The sequence below is a fragment of the Ursus maritimus genome, unplaced genomic scaffold (assembly GCF_017311325.1).
Source record: "Ursus maritimus isolate PB19 unplaced genomic scaffold, ASM1731132v1 scaffold_7, whole genome shotgun sequence".
NCBI classification, from domain to species: domain Eukaryota; kingdom Metazoa; phylum Chordata; class Mammalia; order Carnivora; family Ursidae; genus Ursus; species Ursus maritimus.
The window spans coordinates 30,499,729-30,515,446 of record NW_024426885.1 but is presented as its reverse complement, the minus strand read 5'-3'; the positions used below and the strand labels follow the sequence as shown (position 1 = coordinate 30,515,446).

The following is a 15,718-nucleotide window of genomic DNA, read 5'->3' as shown; positions in this document are numbered from 1 at the left end:
GCGCTGCCTGGGTGGAGAGAGGGGGCTCCCTGCAGCATTTCTGGGGGGGGGGCCAGGATCCTACTGAGTCCCGATGCTGGGTTAGCTCTGGCCGGGCTCTGGGTCACAGGATCCAAGAATCCCAGGGATAACGGGCCATCCCTGCTCCCCGTCTGCGCCGGCTGAGTCACCTCAGCAACGTCCCCGCCTTGGGGCCGTCCAGCCCTCCTGCTTGTGTCCCTGCTGGCCACTCCAGAACTAGACACATGTGCGTGCTCTTGCAGCCTGATCAGAGGGCGGCGAGAGGGGAACCTCCAAAAGGGCCCGCCTCCACTCACCCCTTCACCAGGCATCGACCCCACCCCCCAGGGAACCGCAGTTAGCAACATCTGATCACTTGCCCCACCGCGGTCAGGGTCCTCAGCTGTCCCTCGCCTCCTGCAAGCTGGGGGCTGGGGGACAGTCTCCCATCCTCTCGGTGCAGACACCCACGCTCTGGCTTGGGTTTGCCTGTGCCAGTCCGGTCCTGCTCCCTGGCCCGCACACTCACAGGGTCCTCAAGCCGTCCAGGCCTCGGAACATGCCGCCCCGAATGGACTCCAGCTGGTTGGCGGTCAGATGCAGCTCGCTCACGGAGGCTGCGCCCTCGAAGGCCCCATCTTCGATTTCCGACACCTTGTTGTTGCTCAGATTGCTGGACGGGAGGCAGCGGAAGGATGATGGAGCTGAGGACCCCGCCCTCCCCCCACCCCACGGCCTTTCTGCACCCACCCCCCGCATGGGAGCCCTGCCTCCCACTGAGAGCTCCCCCACACCCAGTATCTGCCTCCTCCCTCCCCAGCTAGAGCCCTGACTGCAACCTGCCCCCAATGGGTAACTCACATCTTCTTCAGATGAGTGAGTTTTTTAAATATCCCAGTGGCCTCCAGGATGGAAATCTCATTGTTGTTTAATCGTCTGTAAGAGGCAATGAAGAGAACTTACCCATTCATAAATGACAGACATTAGAGTACCTACCAAATTGAGAATATTTGGGGCTTAAACAAAGGGGTTCCCAGAAGAATTTATCTGGCAAGGCAAACTGAGCCTACGTCAAAGGAAGGATGGATGGGAGTGCTGGGGGGTGAATGGGGATATTTTTAACATTAAAAATGCCACGAAAATGTACATACACCAATGACAGGTATGAGTGGCTAGCTATTCATGCACACGCATACACGGGCACGAATTTATATTCTTGAAGAAAGGAAATAGTTAAAGGATTAGCTTAAGATCCAACCTGATCTGATGGGATCACATCCCCCGGAAGAAGGCAAAAGCATGACTGAGACAAGCCACCCCTGGCTCAGGCTGCCGACCTGCCCGTGGGCCAGAGATGGCTGCAAGGGTCTGTAGGCTGTGAGTCGGAAGCAGAGGGGCTGCAGGGGTGGGGAGCCACTTCCTGCCATGCCCGTGCCTGCCACGCTGGGGTCACCCGTGCTCCCCAACAGAGCTGGGCCAGAGGAAAAGCCAGAGAGGACAGAGGAGGGCTAGTGGGGCTGGGGGCAAGTGAGGGGTGCGGAGGGCAGGGGCCTCACAGCTCAGCCGTGGACTGGGGGATGCGCTCGGGGATCTTGGTGAGCTTCAGGCTGGAGCACTCGGCCAGGCTGGCCTCACAGCGGCACTTGTGCGGACAGACGGCGTCGCTGCTGCACTCGCTGCTCAGCTGGTAGTCCTCCGTGCCTGCAGGGACGGGGCGGGAGGGCCAGCTGAGGGACCCAGGGCAGGGCCTCCCTGGCCCCCTCGGCCTGCTGCCCCTGCCCACCCACTGCCACCACCCCGCCCGGGCTGGCCTCGGGCACCCCCATTCTCCTACCTGGAATGAAGTACTGCTCTTTGGCTGGGGAGAGAAGCAGAAACACCATGAAGCTGGGATCCTCTAGGACTTGGGGGAAGAGCCCAGGCCCCAACCGTGCTGCCCAGGAGAAGGCACCCCGGGAACAACACTGGGGTCCCAAATCCGGGCTCCAGAGTCCACCTGCCCAGCACCCAGGTGAGAAGGCCTTGCTAATGAAGCACAGATGTTCCCTGACCAGGCTGAGACCCCCCAGTTAAACCCCTTGGGGAGCGTCAAAAACACAGGAACGCTCATGGGCAATGGCCCGAGACGGGAATGGGGCCGAGAGGCATCGGGTCGCTGACCAGGATCCAGGCTCAGAAGCCGACTCACACTATCCCCATCCCGTTTCTACTGCCCCAGAGCCTGGAGGCAGCTCTCTCACTGAGGAGAGTTCCCAGGCTTCCTGAGTCTGACAGCAGTAGCATGACGGCGAAAGGACCTGGGAGCAGAGGAACCTGGGTCCTTGACCGGGCAGGCCTCCCTCAGGGACCTTCGGCCAGCCCTGCTCTTCCCTAAGCCTCCGTACAAGGCACAAGGCGGAGTGGGGCTGGCAACGGGTCAGAGCCAAGGCTACGGTTTGGGAACGACGCCCTCCGGTGAGGGTCTGGAGTGGCCTAGGACACGCCGCTGGAGCCCTTCAGAAAATATCCCCCGTCCCTGAGCTGACTGAAGACAGGCAGGCAGGTGGACAGATGGACAGGGGGTGAGCGGGCAGCCACCTGAGCAGCGGAACTTCTTGCTCTTGATCTGCCCGATGCGCTTGTTGGCGAGGCGTCGGGGGCTGGCGCAGCGGGCCCCGCTCGTCTCAATGGGAGGTTACAGTCACAGATGAAAGGGTTCTGTGCCAGATGCCTGTCCAGTGGGGGCAGAGTGGGGATCAGAGACAGCGCTGCAAACCCGTGCTGACTTCTGCCTGGATGGGGCCTCGCTGCTCGCTGGTGGCTTGGGCCACCGCCCAGGTACGCCACCAACTACGGAGAAGTCTTGCCAGAGCATGGCAGCAGGGAACGACCTCTGCAGGCCCTGGAGCTTCCGGCTGTCCCTGCTACACGCCCCCTGCAAGCCTCACTCTGTCCCCGGTCCATCTACTCACCCGTACCCCCCGGGGAACATTTCCCAAACAGGAGTGGAGGCAAGAGTGACCTGGAGACTGGCCAGACCACTCCAGCCTTCCATGGGTGAGGGGACAGAACGGGTATTAGAGCCCAGGACTGACGGTGCCCAAAAGCCTTTGTTGTAGGTGGTCCCTTCCCTGCAGCCTCTGGCAACAGCAGCTTCTCTCCATAGCCCAAGGGATGGGGCCGGAGGTGGCAAGGCTGGTCCTGCAGCTGGGGTGGGCATGTCTCAAAGTGCCCCCTGCAGCCCCTCACTTATGGGAACTTCCATTCCCACCCCAGGCCATGAGGGCTGCTCCCCCCCCAACCCCCGCCGCCAGACCATTTCAGACCCTGTCTTTAGACACAAGGGAAACTCAGAAAGCAGGCCTGAAGAGCTAGTTATTGGGAAAGCACTCATATTCTCTTGCCAGGCTGCCTGTGTGACTAGCAGGATAAATACAGGGAGGGGACACCTGACAGGCAATGCTGACTGTAGGAACCTGGGATGCTCTAAGCGACCACATGGGTGTCTTTCCCATTCGTGGGCCCTCCCCACCCCAACAGGCTCAGATCAGCCACATCTGAACCACCCCAGCAGCCAGCGCACCTGCCTGTGTCTTGGCCATCACAGCACTGGGCGTGCCCCGCTTTCTAAACTGAAACAGTCAGAGAAAACTATTTCTGTACCCGAGAGCCAATGCTTCTGCATGGAAGTACAGGAAGTCAGAGCAGGGGCCAGCTCAGAGGAGTCGGCATGGACGGCCGCTTCTGCATCTGATGCCACCAGTTCAGGCCATCTACTTACTGGCCTCAGCCCAGGGCCCTGATGGGGCTCCAGGGCTATGCAAACACTCCTGGGCTCCTCTTCCTGCTTGGGCTACTTGGCTGGAGCCTTCTCTGCCCAGATGTCCCTGCCACTCCCCTGGGCCGTGTCCTCGCTTTCCTGCCTGAGTCCTGGCTCCTGTCAGCATCACCAGGTGGGCCAGGCCCCTCATACCCCTTCCGCATGACTGGACATTTGTCTCCCCGTTTAAACCGTCAGTCTGCACAGAGAAGACGTGTTTGCTGATGCCCTGTGGCAGAGTCCATTGATGACCTAAAATACATTAGGCTCCGGGGCCTGCTCTGGGATCCGCCCAGCCGCCCAGCCCCATCTGCCTATGCGTCACAGCCCGGCCTCTACCTGAACTAATTGCTTCCCTTTATCACAATCTCGGTAGAGAACTCTGTTTAAAATCAATCCAATTATGTTGCTCAGGCATGTATTAAAATGTTCAATGGGTGTGGGGTAGAATATATCCTTTTTAAGAACAGGTTATTTGTGTCAAAGCCAATTTATAAAAACTTGAATCACCCACAGAGACAAGTAGCTTAAGTATTTGACACAAATTGGAATTTTTAACAATCGCAAAGAGCAGGGAGCTGAGAAGGGAAAATGCTCGGGAAAAAGGAAAAGAATACCTGCTTGGGAAATTATCATCCTGTTAAAGGCACACCCGGAAACGAGCTGCATGGGAGGCCACGCCGCTCCCCCCATGAACCTTTGTGAGAGAAGAAGGCGGCAGGGAAGGCTGTATTCTCAGTGTCCTTCTCGGAATACGCATTAAGAAGTCACAGCTAGAAACCTTTCGGGGCAGATCCTCAGCATCATTAGTCAAATTAAACCCACAACGAGACACCACTTCCCGCCCACCTGAGCGGCTGTAATCAAAGAGACAAGTAATACCAAGTATGGGCAAGGATGTAGAGAAACTGGAACCCTTATAATACGCTGCTGGTGGGGGTGTAAAATGGGATTTACAGCCACTTCGGAAAACTGACAACTTCTTTAAAAGTTAAACATAAATTTCCTATGTGACCCAGAAAGCCCACGAGAAATGAAGACATTTGTCCACAAAAAGATTTGTAAGCAAATATTCACAGCAGCGTTCCTCATAATGACCCCAGAGTGGAAATCCAATGTCCATCAACTGGGACGGATAAACACAACGCAGTCAATCCATTCAGTGGGAAATCACTTGGCCGTAAAAACCAAGAACCAAGTACTGATACACACTGCAATGTGAATGGACCTCAAAAACATGAAAACTCAGTCACAAAAGATGGTATAACACGATGATTCCATTTTTTTTTTTTTAAGAGAGAGAGCAAGGGTGGAGTGGGAAGGGGCAGAGGGCGAGAGAGAATCTTTTTTTTTTAAAGATTTTATTTATTTATGTGACAGAGAGACAGCCAGCGAGAGAGGGAACACAAGCAGGGGAGTGGGAGAGGAAGAAGCAGGCTCCCAGCGGAGGAGCCCGATGTGGGGCTCGATCCCGGAACGCCGGGATCACGCCCTGAGCCGAAGGCAGACGCTTAACGACTGCGCTACCCAGGCGCCCCATGAGAGAGAATCTTAAGCAGGCTCCACATCCAGTGAAGAGCCTGACTCAGGGCTGGATCACGACCATAAGATCATGACCTGAATAGAAATCAAGATCCAGATGCTTAACCAGCTGAGCCACCCAGGTGCCCCATGATGATTCCATTTTTATGAAATGTTCAGAAAAAGCAAACTATAGAGACTAATAGATTAGTGATTGCCTGGGGATCAGCTGGAAATTGGGACTGACTGTAAAATGGACACAAGGGATTTTAGGGAGGTGATGGAAACATTCTAAAATGTGATTGTGGTGATCGTCGAACAACTGTAAATATACAAAAAAATCATTGAGTTGTATACTCAGAACAGGTGGGTTTTGTGGTATGTAAGTTATACCTCATTAAAGCTGTTTTTTTTTTTTTTTAAACTGAAAAATCTCTTGGAGTAAGGAAAACGGCCGCAAAGTCAGGAGTGGGGCCCGGGCACTCGGCCATAGATCTCGGAGCTACGGACAGACAGATCAAGCAGGATGTGGGGGGGTTAAATCTGCTCAGGTCTGACCCATGACTCAGTCCAGGCATTTAACCCTTCAAACCTGTAATGAGAATATCTGATTATTCCTGGGTTTGTGTTTCTTTTATTCTGGTTCCAAACTGTACTCTGGTTGTTAATATGTAATAGTCGTTGATGAAAGTCCGGTTCTGCTCTCCCGCCTTAAATAATGAGGTCTATTCTTAGGGAAAAAGCACAATTGAGGGGAAAGCTAACTAAATTCTCAGGGAAGGTGCAGAGACGTCTGAGACCAAATCCCTGCTCTATGAGATGTTGTGTGACCTTGAGTGAGTCCCATGACCTCCCACATCAGTGCCCTCATCAGTGAAGTAGGGACGCTAGACCGGATGTGCACCGGCCGTGGTGAGTGTTCAGGAGGATAACACATGGAACAAGCCGCGGCCTGGCCCTGGCTCAGAGCTCGGCGAACCGCCGCGACTACTGTCGTTCTGAGTGTCCCACTATTTCTGTCTCGCCTGTGGGAGGACTCCTGTTCCTGCGCTCTGCCCCAGCTCTGTGCCTCACTAGTGCCTGCCGGCAGCGGCCAGGCTCTCAGGCCCGGTGTCCGGCAGGCAGAAGCTCTGAGATCCAGCCAGATGAAGGGACACAAAGACAGAGGTCACCCCCAGGAAGCATAAGCCACGTGATGTGTTCCCTCTCCTTCCAGCCTGAGATGGAGACAAGCTCCTCACACAAGACCCTCGGTCCCGGTCCCCATCCCCATGGCTTTCCTGTGTGTGGGTCCCCGGCCTGGAAATCTCCTTCGTGCATTTCTCTGGGACATCCCACCAGCTGCACAGAATCTCCACCTTGCCCATGTCTCCCTGTAACTTCTGACCTCACATACATGGCAAGATCGCCCTGTCATCTCCATCTTCCTCTCCCTGCCTCTCAGTAGATTAATTAGCAGGACGAGGCTGTGGGCGGGCGCGTGAGCTTTAATAAGTTTGTCTTCGTGGCTAACGTCCTTGCTGACGCGCAGGGTGCCCAGGGAGCAGGAGTTGAGCCTTTTCTCTGACCTGTTTCATACCTGTGCTGGCCCCTCCATGAGGATATTATCTGATGGAGTGTGCCATGCAGGAGATAAACGATGGCCATGATGAAATTAATAATAAATGCCCATTAAGCAGGCATTTAAGAAGCACTTACAATGAACTCAGTTCTGTACAAACATCCCCTTTTATCTCCTAATAGCCCTATGCAGAAAACAGTATCCTCATTTTATAAATGAGTGAACTGAGGCCCAGAGAAGCTAATTAACTTGACCGGGGTCACACAGCCAATAAGAGACATAGCTGGGAGTTGAACCCAGGATTATCCAACCCGAAGTCTGTGCTCTTTCTTCCGTAAGAGGCCACTCCTGGTGAGCAAAAGGCACAGGGCAAGACAGCTGCCTGTCCCCGGAGGCTATCACTTCTCCCTAGGTCCTCCCACTGGGACCAAGGGGAGGAAGGCAAGAGGGCACTCACAGGGTCTGGATGGCCCGCAGGGAGGTGAAGGTGCCCTTGGCGAGGCTCTGGATCTTGTTGTCATACAGGGAGAGAAGTGAGAGGTTCTGCAGATCCTGGAAAGCATCGGGCCGGACGCAGTTGATCTTGTTGGCATTCAAGAGCCTGTAGGCAGACCAGGGCCAGGTGGTGAGGGGAGAGGCGCAGAATCGGCTGCATCAATTTGCCCTGGGCGCCTCCCTGGCACCAAGCATGCACCGTCTTGGGCAGAAGTGCCCAGTGCGGGCACAGGGAGCCTGGCCCTCTGGATGTCCACTCCATAGGGGAAGCCGAGAACTCCGACTGCCCTCTCTGTGCAAGGGACCGTCCTGCTCCACCAGCTCCTCTCCTTTCAAGGAGCTGCTACGAGTGCTCACAGGCTTCTTGGGAAGCAGAGAGCACAGTGGTCAGGCCACCTCCCAAGGGCATTTTGGAGGCTCCCCTCCTTTCCAGAGTCTGCTGGGCTTCCAGGCAACTGAGATAGGGCATTGAGGTTCTACTCCTCTTGGATCCTGGGAGCTCTCATGTTTCAGGGAGGCTGATCTGGGTCCGATGTCCCCCTGTAGGAGACAACTCTGTCCCCAGCCACGCTGACCTCCTCAGGAACACAGGCTGGATCTCAGGAGCCTCTCAGCTCAGGTGTCCCGCGATCAGCTTTGACCCTGACCCCCCCTCCCTTCCTGGCCTCGACAGAGCCCCAGAGTCCTTCGCGACACCCCCAGCTCTGCCATCGTCCAAGCTCCTTGCCTCATTGAGTCCCATACCCCAAAGAGGCTGGCAAGGCTAGTCTGAGAGGCCAGAGGAATACTAGCCCCCTCCCTGGGCGCCACCCAGGGACACCTGCAGATGGGTCCTTACAGGAGCTGTAGGGTGTACAGGCCTCCAAACACACCCCGGGGGAGGTCTGTGATCTTGTTCCCATACAGGACCCTGGAGAAAAAAGGCAACAGAAAGAGAGAGTAAGGGGACAGCCCACCAGGTGGGACATGACTTTGCAAGTGGCACCCACACAATGGCACCACCTCTAAACCATTCACGGGGCACAGCATAGGGGTGGAGGGCTGTTGTAACAAATCGCCAGCAAGTGGCAGTAAAGTGTGTTAAGACAGGGTCCTCCGCTTGTAGTCTGCAAAAGGTACCCTATGGGCTAGAGACAGCCGTGATCCCCACTACTGCAGGAGCGGCCCCCCAATACCCGCTCTCTGCCTCACACATGGAACCCACAGAAGCCCGCAAAGGGGCCCTTTGGGGAACTTCGTGGGAAATTAAGCTGGCCCCAGATGTAAAAGGAGACTGTTCAAAGAGGAGAAAATCCCATGGGCAGGATAATTAACATATTTTCAGAGAATTACAGGAAAAAACCATGAATGCCAGACGGCATGCACAGAATGAGCTCTGACTTCAAGCAACAGATAACACACCAGAAAGAAAGAGATCAAAGTTCATCTGTGCGGAGGTCTAGGCAGTGGGGGTGCAAGTGGGTTTCTTCACCTTAGTTCTCTGCGTTGGGCAGGAATTCCGTGTATGATTAGGAAAAAAGCAAAGGTTCCAAAAAGCCATGCAGGCATGAATGGGTTCAGGCAGAGGGTGACGTATCAACGGGGCTTGGGGACAGGGTGTACTCCATCCCCAATATTGCAAGCAGCCCCCACAAGTCGCCCCAGAAACAATTCAGCCTGTGTGAAAACAGTATGTGCTTCAAGATCCTTTCTGGAAGCGGGCATGGCAGAAGCGAAGGTCCTGCAGTGGAATTCAGGTTGGCCCGTGGGGAACTCAGTGTGGCTCAAGTAGAGGAAACAAATGGAATAAGAGCTTGGATTTTACCCAGTGAGCACCAGGAAGCCTCTGAGACAGGATCAGATCTGCATTTGGCAAGATCAGAGTGGAGGGGGCAGGGGCTGAAGCAGGGAGACCAGGTCAGGGTCTGCCAAGGTGGACACTGTCAATGAGGTCTATTAGCATGACATCAGCACGGAAGTTCCCATGTAGTGGGGAGATGGCTTTGACCAGGTATCCCTGAGCAGCAACAGGAACCCACTTAAATGGGCTATTGTCATGTTCCAATTTAGAATGAGTTTCATTCACTTCTCAGATGAGGAGCCCTGCATTTTGGCAGGCCACCTCCAGAATCTGATTTCCTCAGCCAATGATAGAGACTCATTACCAGGCTGTCGGGTACAGCTATGTAGGTTATACACTGCACAATTTAAGGGGTACCATTCACAAGGGGTCCCACCCGCTACCTCAGACTCTATTCCAAGAGAAAACAGTGCACACAAAGGCACTGAGCTGGCAGTCTCCTACATTCCCCAAGGGGGAGTTCCATCCTATTTCACTTCCCAGGCCCCTAATCTATGCAATGCTTGTGTCCAGTGCTGCCAACGATAAGCAGAAACACTCACTCCTCAGAGTAACAAATGGCCTCTACCAATGTGGGGGGCTCACCCAACTACAGGGTGCCTGAGGGCACTCTGTATAGACAAGTGCTATGGGACCTCAGACAGCGAGGGGCTAGGTGAACCTGGGGGTGCAAGCAAGGGCTCTGGGAAAAAGAGAGATGAAGTAACATTTCCAAGATGAATGTTTGTTGCTGCGTGGCATTTTGTTGATTGATGGACCCCCCCCCACACACACACACAATAAACCCTCCAGGGAAGGGAAATGGGGAGAGGAAAATGCTGTTTTCTCGTCCCCCAGCACAACTTGGAAGCGCACCTGTGATGAAAGACACAAGGTGTGGCAGATGTCACAACTGGAGCTGGGAGTGGCTGCCCTTCTAAGTGCCCTGAATAAGGTTTAGGAGCATAGAATGCTGGGCCCCAGGGGGAGGCGGGACCAACACGAAGGCTGGGCCAAGTCAGGTGACTGCAGCAAAGAATGCTGGGAAAATCCCCTTCCTGCCAGGAAGAGCATCAGAGTTGCCAGGGGCAACAGCTCTGCCTGGATTCCCTCCACCCCTTCCCAGCTGCAGAGTGCCCACCAGCGAGGAAGGGGAGCTGGGCAGAGCCTCCCCTCCAGAGGGGCCCTGGCACAGGGATGAGGGTTCCCTGGACCCTGGCAGACTTGGCACGGCTACTCACAGTGAGTTCAGGGAGCGGAGGCCCTGGAAGGCATCGGGCGCGATCTCTGCAATCTGGTTGTTGCTCAGGTCTCTACAAGGTGAGCAGGAGGGAAGATGGCTGAATCCCTCGGCAGCCACCGAGCCCCTCTTGGCCCCTCCTCCCCAATGCCACGAGAGGGCAGGCATTTCTTCGACATTAAAAAAAATGAGGGGCCAGTTCTCCCATCCACCTGAAAAGCCCCCGGCCACTATTTCCCTATGCAGTCTGAGGCTCGTGCTCAGGCCGGGCAGTCCAGCCTTGGTCCGTTCTTGGGGAAGCTTTACCCCACATCCCAGCTGCCCCCTGCACCCCCTCTCACGTCCACAATTGCTCGTAGGAGTGGCCCAGCTGAGGTGGACAGTCAGCTCCGGTCCTGTGCCAGACTCGGGCTCAACGCCACATGTAGGCCTCACGCTAACACCGTGAGGAGGTCACACCACCGCCATCCGCACGTCAGAGATGAAGCTGACAGGCAGAGCCAAGACCTGCCCCATGGCGTGGCGTGCCTGCTCCAGGCCCTTCCCTCTGCTCTATGCTGACTCCCAAGAAGCAGCGGGGACACTCACATCCTCCGCAGCTTTCTGTAGGGAGAGAAGGCTCCTGGGGGGATGGACTTGATCCCATTGAGCTCCAGGCGGCTGCAGAGAGAGAACACAGAAGGCCGGGGTCCTGACTGCTGCCTCCTGGGCTCACCGCCCCCCCAGACCAGGCCCTCTGCCCCTGCTCCCATCCTCCATCTGGAGTGGATAGGCTGGCCCAGGCAGAGGAAAGGAGCTGCTGTATTTGAGCCCCCTTACCTCAGATTTTTGTGGCTGAAAGGAGCCCATAAATCAGGCTACTACTTAGAAACCGACTCTAGCAGACTCACCCAGCTGGGCTGGACAAATAGACCATAGAGGGACACCCCCTCCCAACTCTCCAGAGCTGCCCAGCTTTGGGTAGAGAGCTCAGGCCAGCCAAGGCCAGCTGTCTCTCCTTCACTTGTACAGAGGGGCCTCGGGCAAGCTCTTCGCTGGGCCACCAGAGCCCGGCCCAGCCCAGCCCGAGGGCCCGTATCCCAGCCCCCGCCCTGGCCCGTACTCACATCTCCGTCATGGTCTCAGGCAGGTTGGCGGGGATGGCGGTGAGGCCTTTGCCACGACAATCCACAATGCCGTTGCTGCAGGTGCACATGGCCGGGCAGGAGCCGGAGGAGAGGGTGCAGGAAGGCACTCGGCCTGCCTCCCCTTGGCCTGAAGAAGCAGTGGGCTGTGACCCGGGGGTGTCCCGTGCCAGCACCTCCCACCCCAGATACGGCATCGCAGGTGGGGACAGGGCATATCGTGTTTCTCTGAAAGCGGGGAGGAGATCCAGAGATCACCGGGGACCACCATGTAACTGTGGGCGCCTCGCACATAGCACGTGCTTGCTAGATGTTTGTTGAACTTGAATCTGAACCTAACGGTGCTGCATAGAGTGCGATTCACACACTAGGAAATCCTGGCCCAAACTCTGAAGCTCCAGGTTCTAGTCCATGTCACTCAACACTTTTGAGCCTGAGTCTCCTCATTGGGCGCCAGAGACTGACAAGGACTATGTTTGTTGGGCACTCGCTCTGGGCCACACGCTGTGGGAAGGGTTATACGCACAGTATCTCATCTAACCCATGAGGGGCGTGAGGTTCTTGTGGCCATTTTACAGGTAAGAAAACTGAGTCCTTGATATTAATTAATTTGTGGAGAATCACACTGTTAATAGGTGATAAAAACCAGGATAAAACACAGTGATACAAGTTTTTTAATTGAAGTATAACATACAGGTGCACTGTCTCAGGTGTAAAGCTGGCTAAAGTTCTACTTATAGGCACACCCACAGAGCCGTCCCCAGACATAAGACATTTCTATCACCCAAGAGGCTCCCTCATGGCCCTTCTCCAAGGCAGCCGCTATTCTGAGATCTGTCGCCAAAGATGTGTTCTGCTGATCTGTGCACTTCATAGACATGAAATCAGACAGCAGGTCCTCTTGTGTCTGGCAGCTTCCGCTCAATACAGAAGCTCTGAGACTCGCCCACACTGTTGTGTATATCAGCGGCTTGTTGTCTGCCACTGCTCAGCAGCGTTCCATTGTACGGACAGCTCTTAATTAGTTTATCCATACCCTTGCTGGTAGACATGTGGGTTGTCTCCAACTCTGGGCTACTATGGAAAAAGGCTGTCTTGAATATTCTCAGACATGTTTTTTACAATGGGTGAGAACAGGAGATGATAGATGGGGCAGGAGGGGGAGATGGGAGGGAGCAGGAGGTGACAGGTGAGGACTGGAGATGTGGGCAGTCCACGGGGTGTGGATAAGGACAGTAGGTGATGAGCAGGAAGTGATGGGTGAAGAGAGGAGGTCACGGGTGGGCCAGATGTTAGCACATGGTCACAGGAGGTCATGGGAGGGAACAAGATGTAGGGAGGGGAGCAGAAGGCAGGTAATGGGCAGTCGAGAGCCCCAGCAGGGCGGCACCCACCTGAGCAGCTGAACTCACTCTTCTGGACCTCAGCCACATTGAGGCCACGCAGGCTAGCGGGGCCCGAGCACTGGGTGAAGAGCCCAATGGTTGGCCGCTGCCTCAGCCACTGTGAGAGCCAGGCCAGGTGGCAGTCGCAGAACAGGTGGTTGGAGTGCAGGCGGCTGCGGGGTGAGAGGGCAGCTCACAACCCACCCGCCTGGACAGTGGGAACCCCTACCAGGGAGCAGACACACGGCCCCAGCAGTCGGAGCGCAGGCCAACTGGGGGATGTCCTGAGGCAGCAGGACATTTCCGGCGGCCTCCCCTGCCCTCCCAGCTCGCTCGGGCAGCCGCTGGCCTGAGTGTGACCAGCAAATGATTCATCTTGCTGGGCTCACACAGACCCGCTGCCCGAGAGCACATAAGTCATTTTTTAAAATACAAAACCAAATCACTTGTTTTCCGAGGAAAAATCAAATACAAATGACATTCCACATCCTTCCATTTTAGGTCACTTCCCTCTGTCTTGGACTCTGACACCCCCACCCTGAGTGGATGGCCACAGAGAACGCAAAGAAGAAGAAGGAGCTCTTTCTCTCGGTTGTGCAAGCCTTCGGCCCCTTCCCCACCACCCCCGGCACCGGCCCCCCTTGGCGGCCGGGCTCCTGGCTGCCCCTGGGCTGACTCACAAGGTCCGCAGCTTGGGCATGTGGTTGAAGCTGGACACGGGGATGGTGCTGATGTTGTTGTTGTTCAGGGTCCTGATCAGGGGAAACCAGAGTCACTGGGTGTCTGTGCCATAGGCAGTTACACGGGAAGGGGGGCCGGGCATCTCTCGGAAAATCACTCAGACTCTCACACCCAGATCCACGGTCCACCTTCCAGGGGAGCCACGACTGGGCTGGATCCTGGAGAATGGGCCCACCGAAGAGCAAGAGACGCAGAGCTGCCCTCAGAGAAAGCCCCGAGCTGGGACAGTGGTGACAAGGCAGCTGCCACCGACTCCCAAGTTGGGACAGGGAGGTAGAGGAGGGAAAGGCTGCCCGCGGGCCTGAGCTGGTTGGGAGCTAAGTACAAACTTTGCCTGGGCCCCCTGTGTCACAAAGTCCTGGAAGACACAGACACTGCCCTGGGCTTCGTCGTGAGCAGGGTAAGCCTGGGTCACGCGCTGCAGGCACGACCCCACAAGCAGGTGTCCCCCCATCCTAGATGACGAGTCCAGGAGAGCAGAGAGTACGGCCTCTGCCCCGGACTTCACATGGTGTCCTGGGGCCTCCTGCCCCCTGCGCTGCTCCCAGCCCGACTCCAGCTGCCTGGGCCTAGCTCCCGCGTTCCCAGACTCTCCAGCCTCTGCTGCCCTTCCCGTGCTCCACTTACAGCACCTCCAGCCCCCGCAGAGCCCGGAAGGCCCCTTCCTCGATGCAGCTGATCTGGTTCTTGTCCAGCTGTCTGTGAAGCAAAACGCAGTTGTACAGGAAGGCACGTTGCCTGGAGCAGGGGCATCCGAACCCTTTGATCCCGCACTCCATTAGTTTAAAGCAAAGAGGCCTGGCCCCACGCATTTGTTCAGTATATATGTGCTGACCCAAATAGCAAACGCTAACAAAAGCTCATGTTCTTTCTTCTTTAGTTAAAACAATAAATATAAGTAAAAGTTACATTATATTCCTTCACCTAACTTTGCATATCCTCGGGGAGCAGGCACCTGTCCCCCCCACCCCACTTTGGAGACCACCCGGAGGGTGCTGGAGGCTGGGAAAGGAGACAGCTTCACCCAAGGGCAGCGGCAGCCAGAGCTCACACGTGGATTTCAGCCCAAGTGCCCACAGTGACTGACCAGAGGGGGCCCCCTGGAATGCTGCTTTTGGAATAAACTGACGCTGTGATTGGGGTCCCTTGGGAAAGAAGGCAGTGCTCGGTTGTCTACGACAGACATGGGGTCAGGGAGTGACAGGCATGCCGGGCATTTGCCATTCCTGCTGCAGTCAGAGCTCGGGGAGGACAGGAATAATTGTGAATAGTAGGAAGAAACCATTACATTTAAATAACACTTGACAAAGTGTATTTATTTCCTTGTCTCCTTTCAACTTCAGAACAAGCCCGTGAGGCAAATATGATTGTCCATTTTACAGAACAATATACTGAGGCTCAGTGAAGTTAACTGACTTGTAGCCACTTCTACAGTATGCACCTGGAAGAGAAGATTCACACCCAGCTCTCTCAATCTACCGAAGGGCAAGAGCATGCAGACTGTGCCATTTAAATGGACCATGAACCTCACCTAAGCACCCCCAGTCCATGACACTCCCTTCTACCCAGTCCCCAAAGGCTGCCTGTTTCCGTTGACCCCAGACTGTTCCAGAAGACCATGCTGGTACCAGCCATCTCAGAGTCCATACCAGCTCCTTGGCTGCCTGGACCACAGGGCTGGGGCAGATGCACAAGGATACTGCAAGGGGTGGCCCTCCAGCCCCTGTACCCTTCCCCCTCCCAGGCCTGAACTCACAAATTTTTGAGGTCTGTAGCTCCACGAAAAGCTTTTCTGGGGATGGCCTGGATTGTGTTCTCACTCAGGTCCCTGAGAGGATAAAGCCAGAGGGAGAAAAACACTGATCAGAAGAGATTTCTCTGGAGTGCCCTGATGAGTCAGGGAGGTCACGATGGCCAGATAGCACTCCAGCACCTGGGAGAGCATCTGGCACACAAAGCCCTGCTCTGAGCATTTGCAGAAGGAAAGGGGAAAGGGGAAAGGGGAAAGGGGAAAGGGGAAAGGGGAAAGGGGA

At 55.5% G+C, this 15,718-nt stretch overlaps 1 protein-coding gene across 1 annotated transcript in view; it reads right to left on the bottom strand.

Annotated features, from left to right (window-relative positions):
- Positions 1 to 15,718, bottom strand: part of SLIT1 (slit guidance ligand 1) — a 163,068-nt gene that overhangs the window by 36,222 nt on the left and 111,128 nt on the right. The window contains 13 exon segments of the mRNA XM_040624555.1: positions 530 to 673; positions 862 to 936; positions 1,557 to 1,701; positions 1,835 to 1,858; positions 2,578 to 2,673; positions 2,676 to 2,710; positions 7,339 to 7,482; positions 8,215 to 8,286; positions 10,437 to 10,508; positions 11,024 to 11,095; positions 11,542 to 11,689; positions 12,954 to 13,117; positions 13,625 to 13,696. Coding sequence (XP_040480489.1) covers positions 530 to 673; positions 862 to 936; positions 1,557 to 1,701; positions 1,835 to 1,858; positions 2,578 to 2,673; positions 2,676 to 2,710; positions 7,339 to 7,482; positions 8,215 to 8,286; positions 10,437 to 10,508; positions 11,024 to 11,095; positions 11,542 to 11,689; positions 12,954 to 13,117; positions 13,625 to 13,696 — 1,263 coding nt within the window.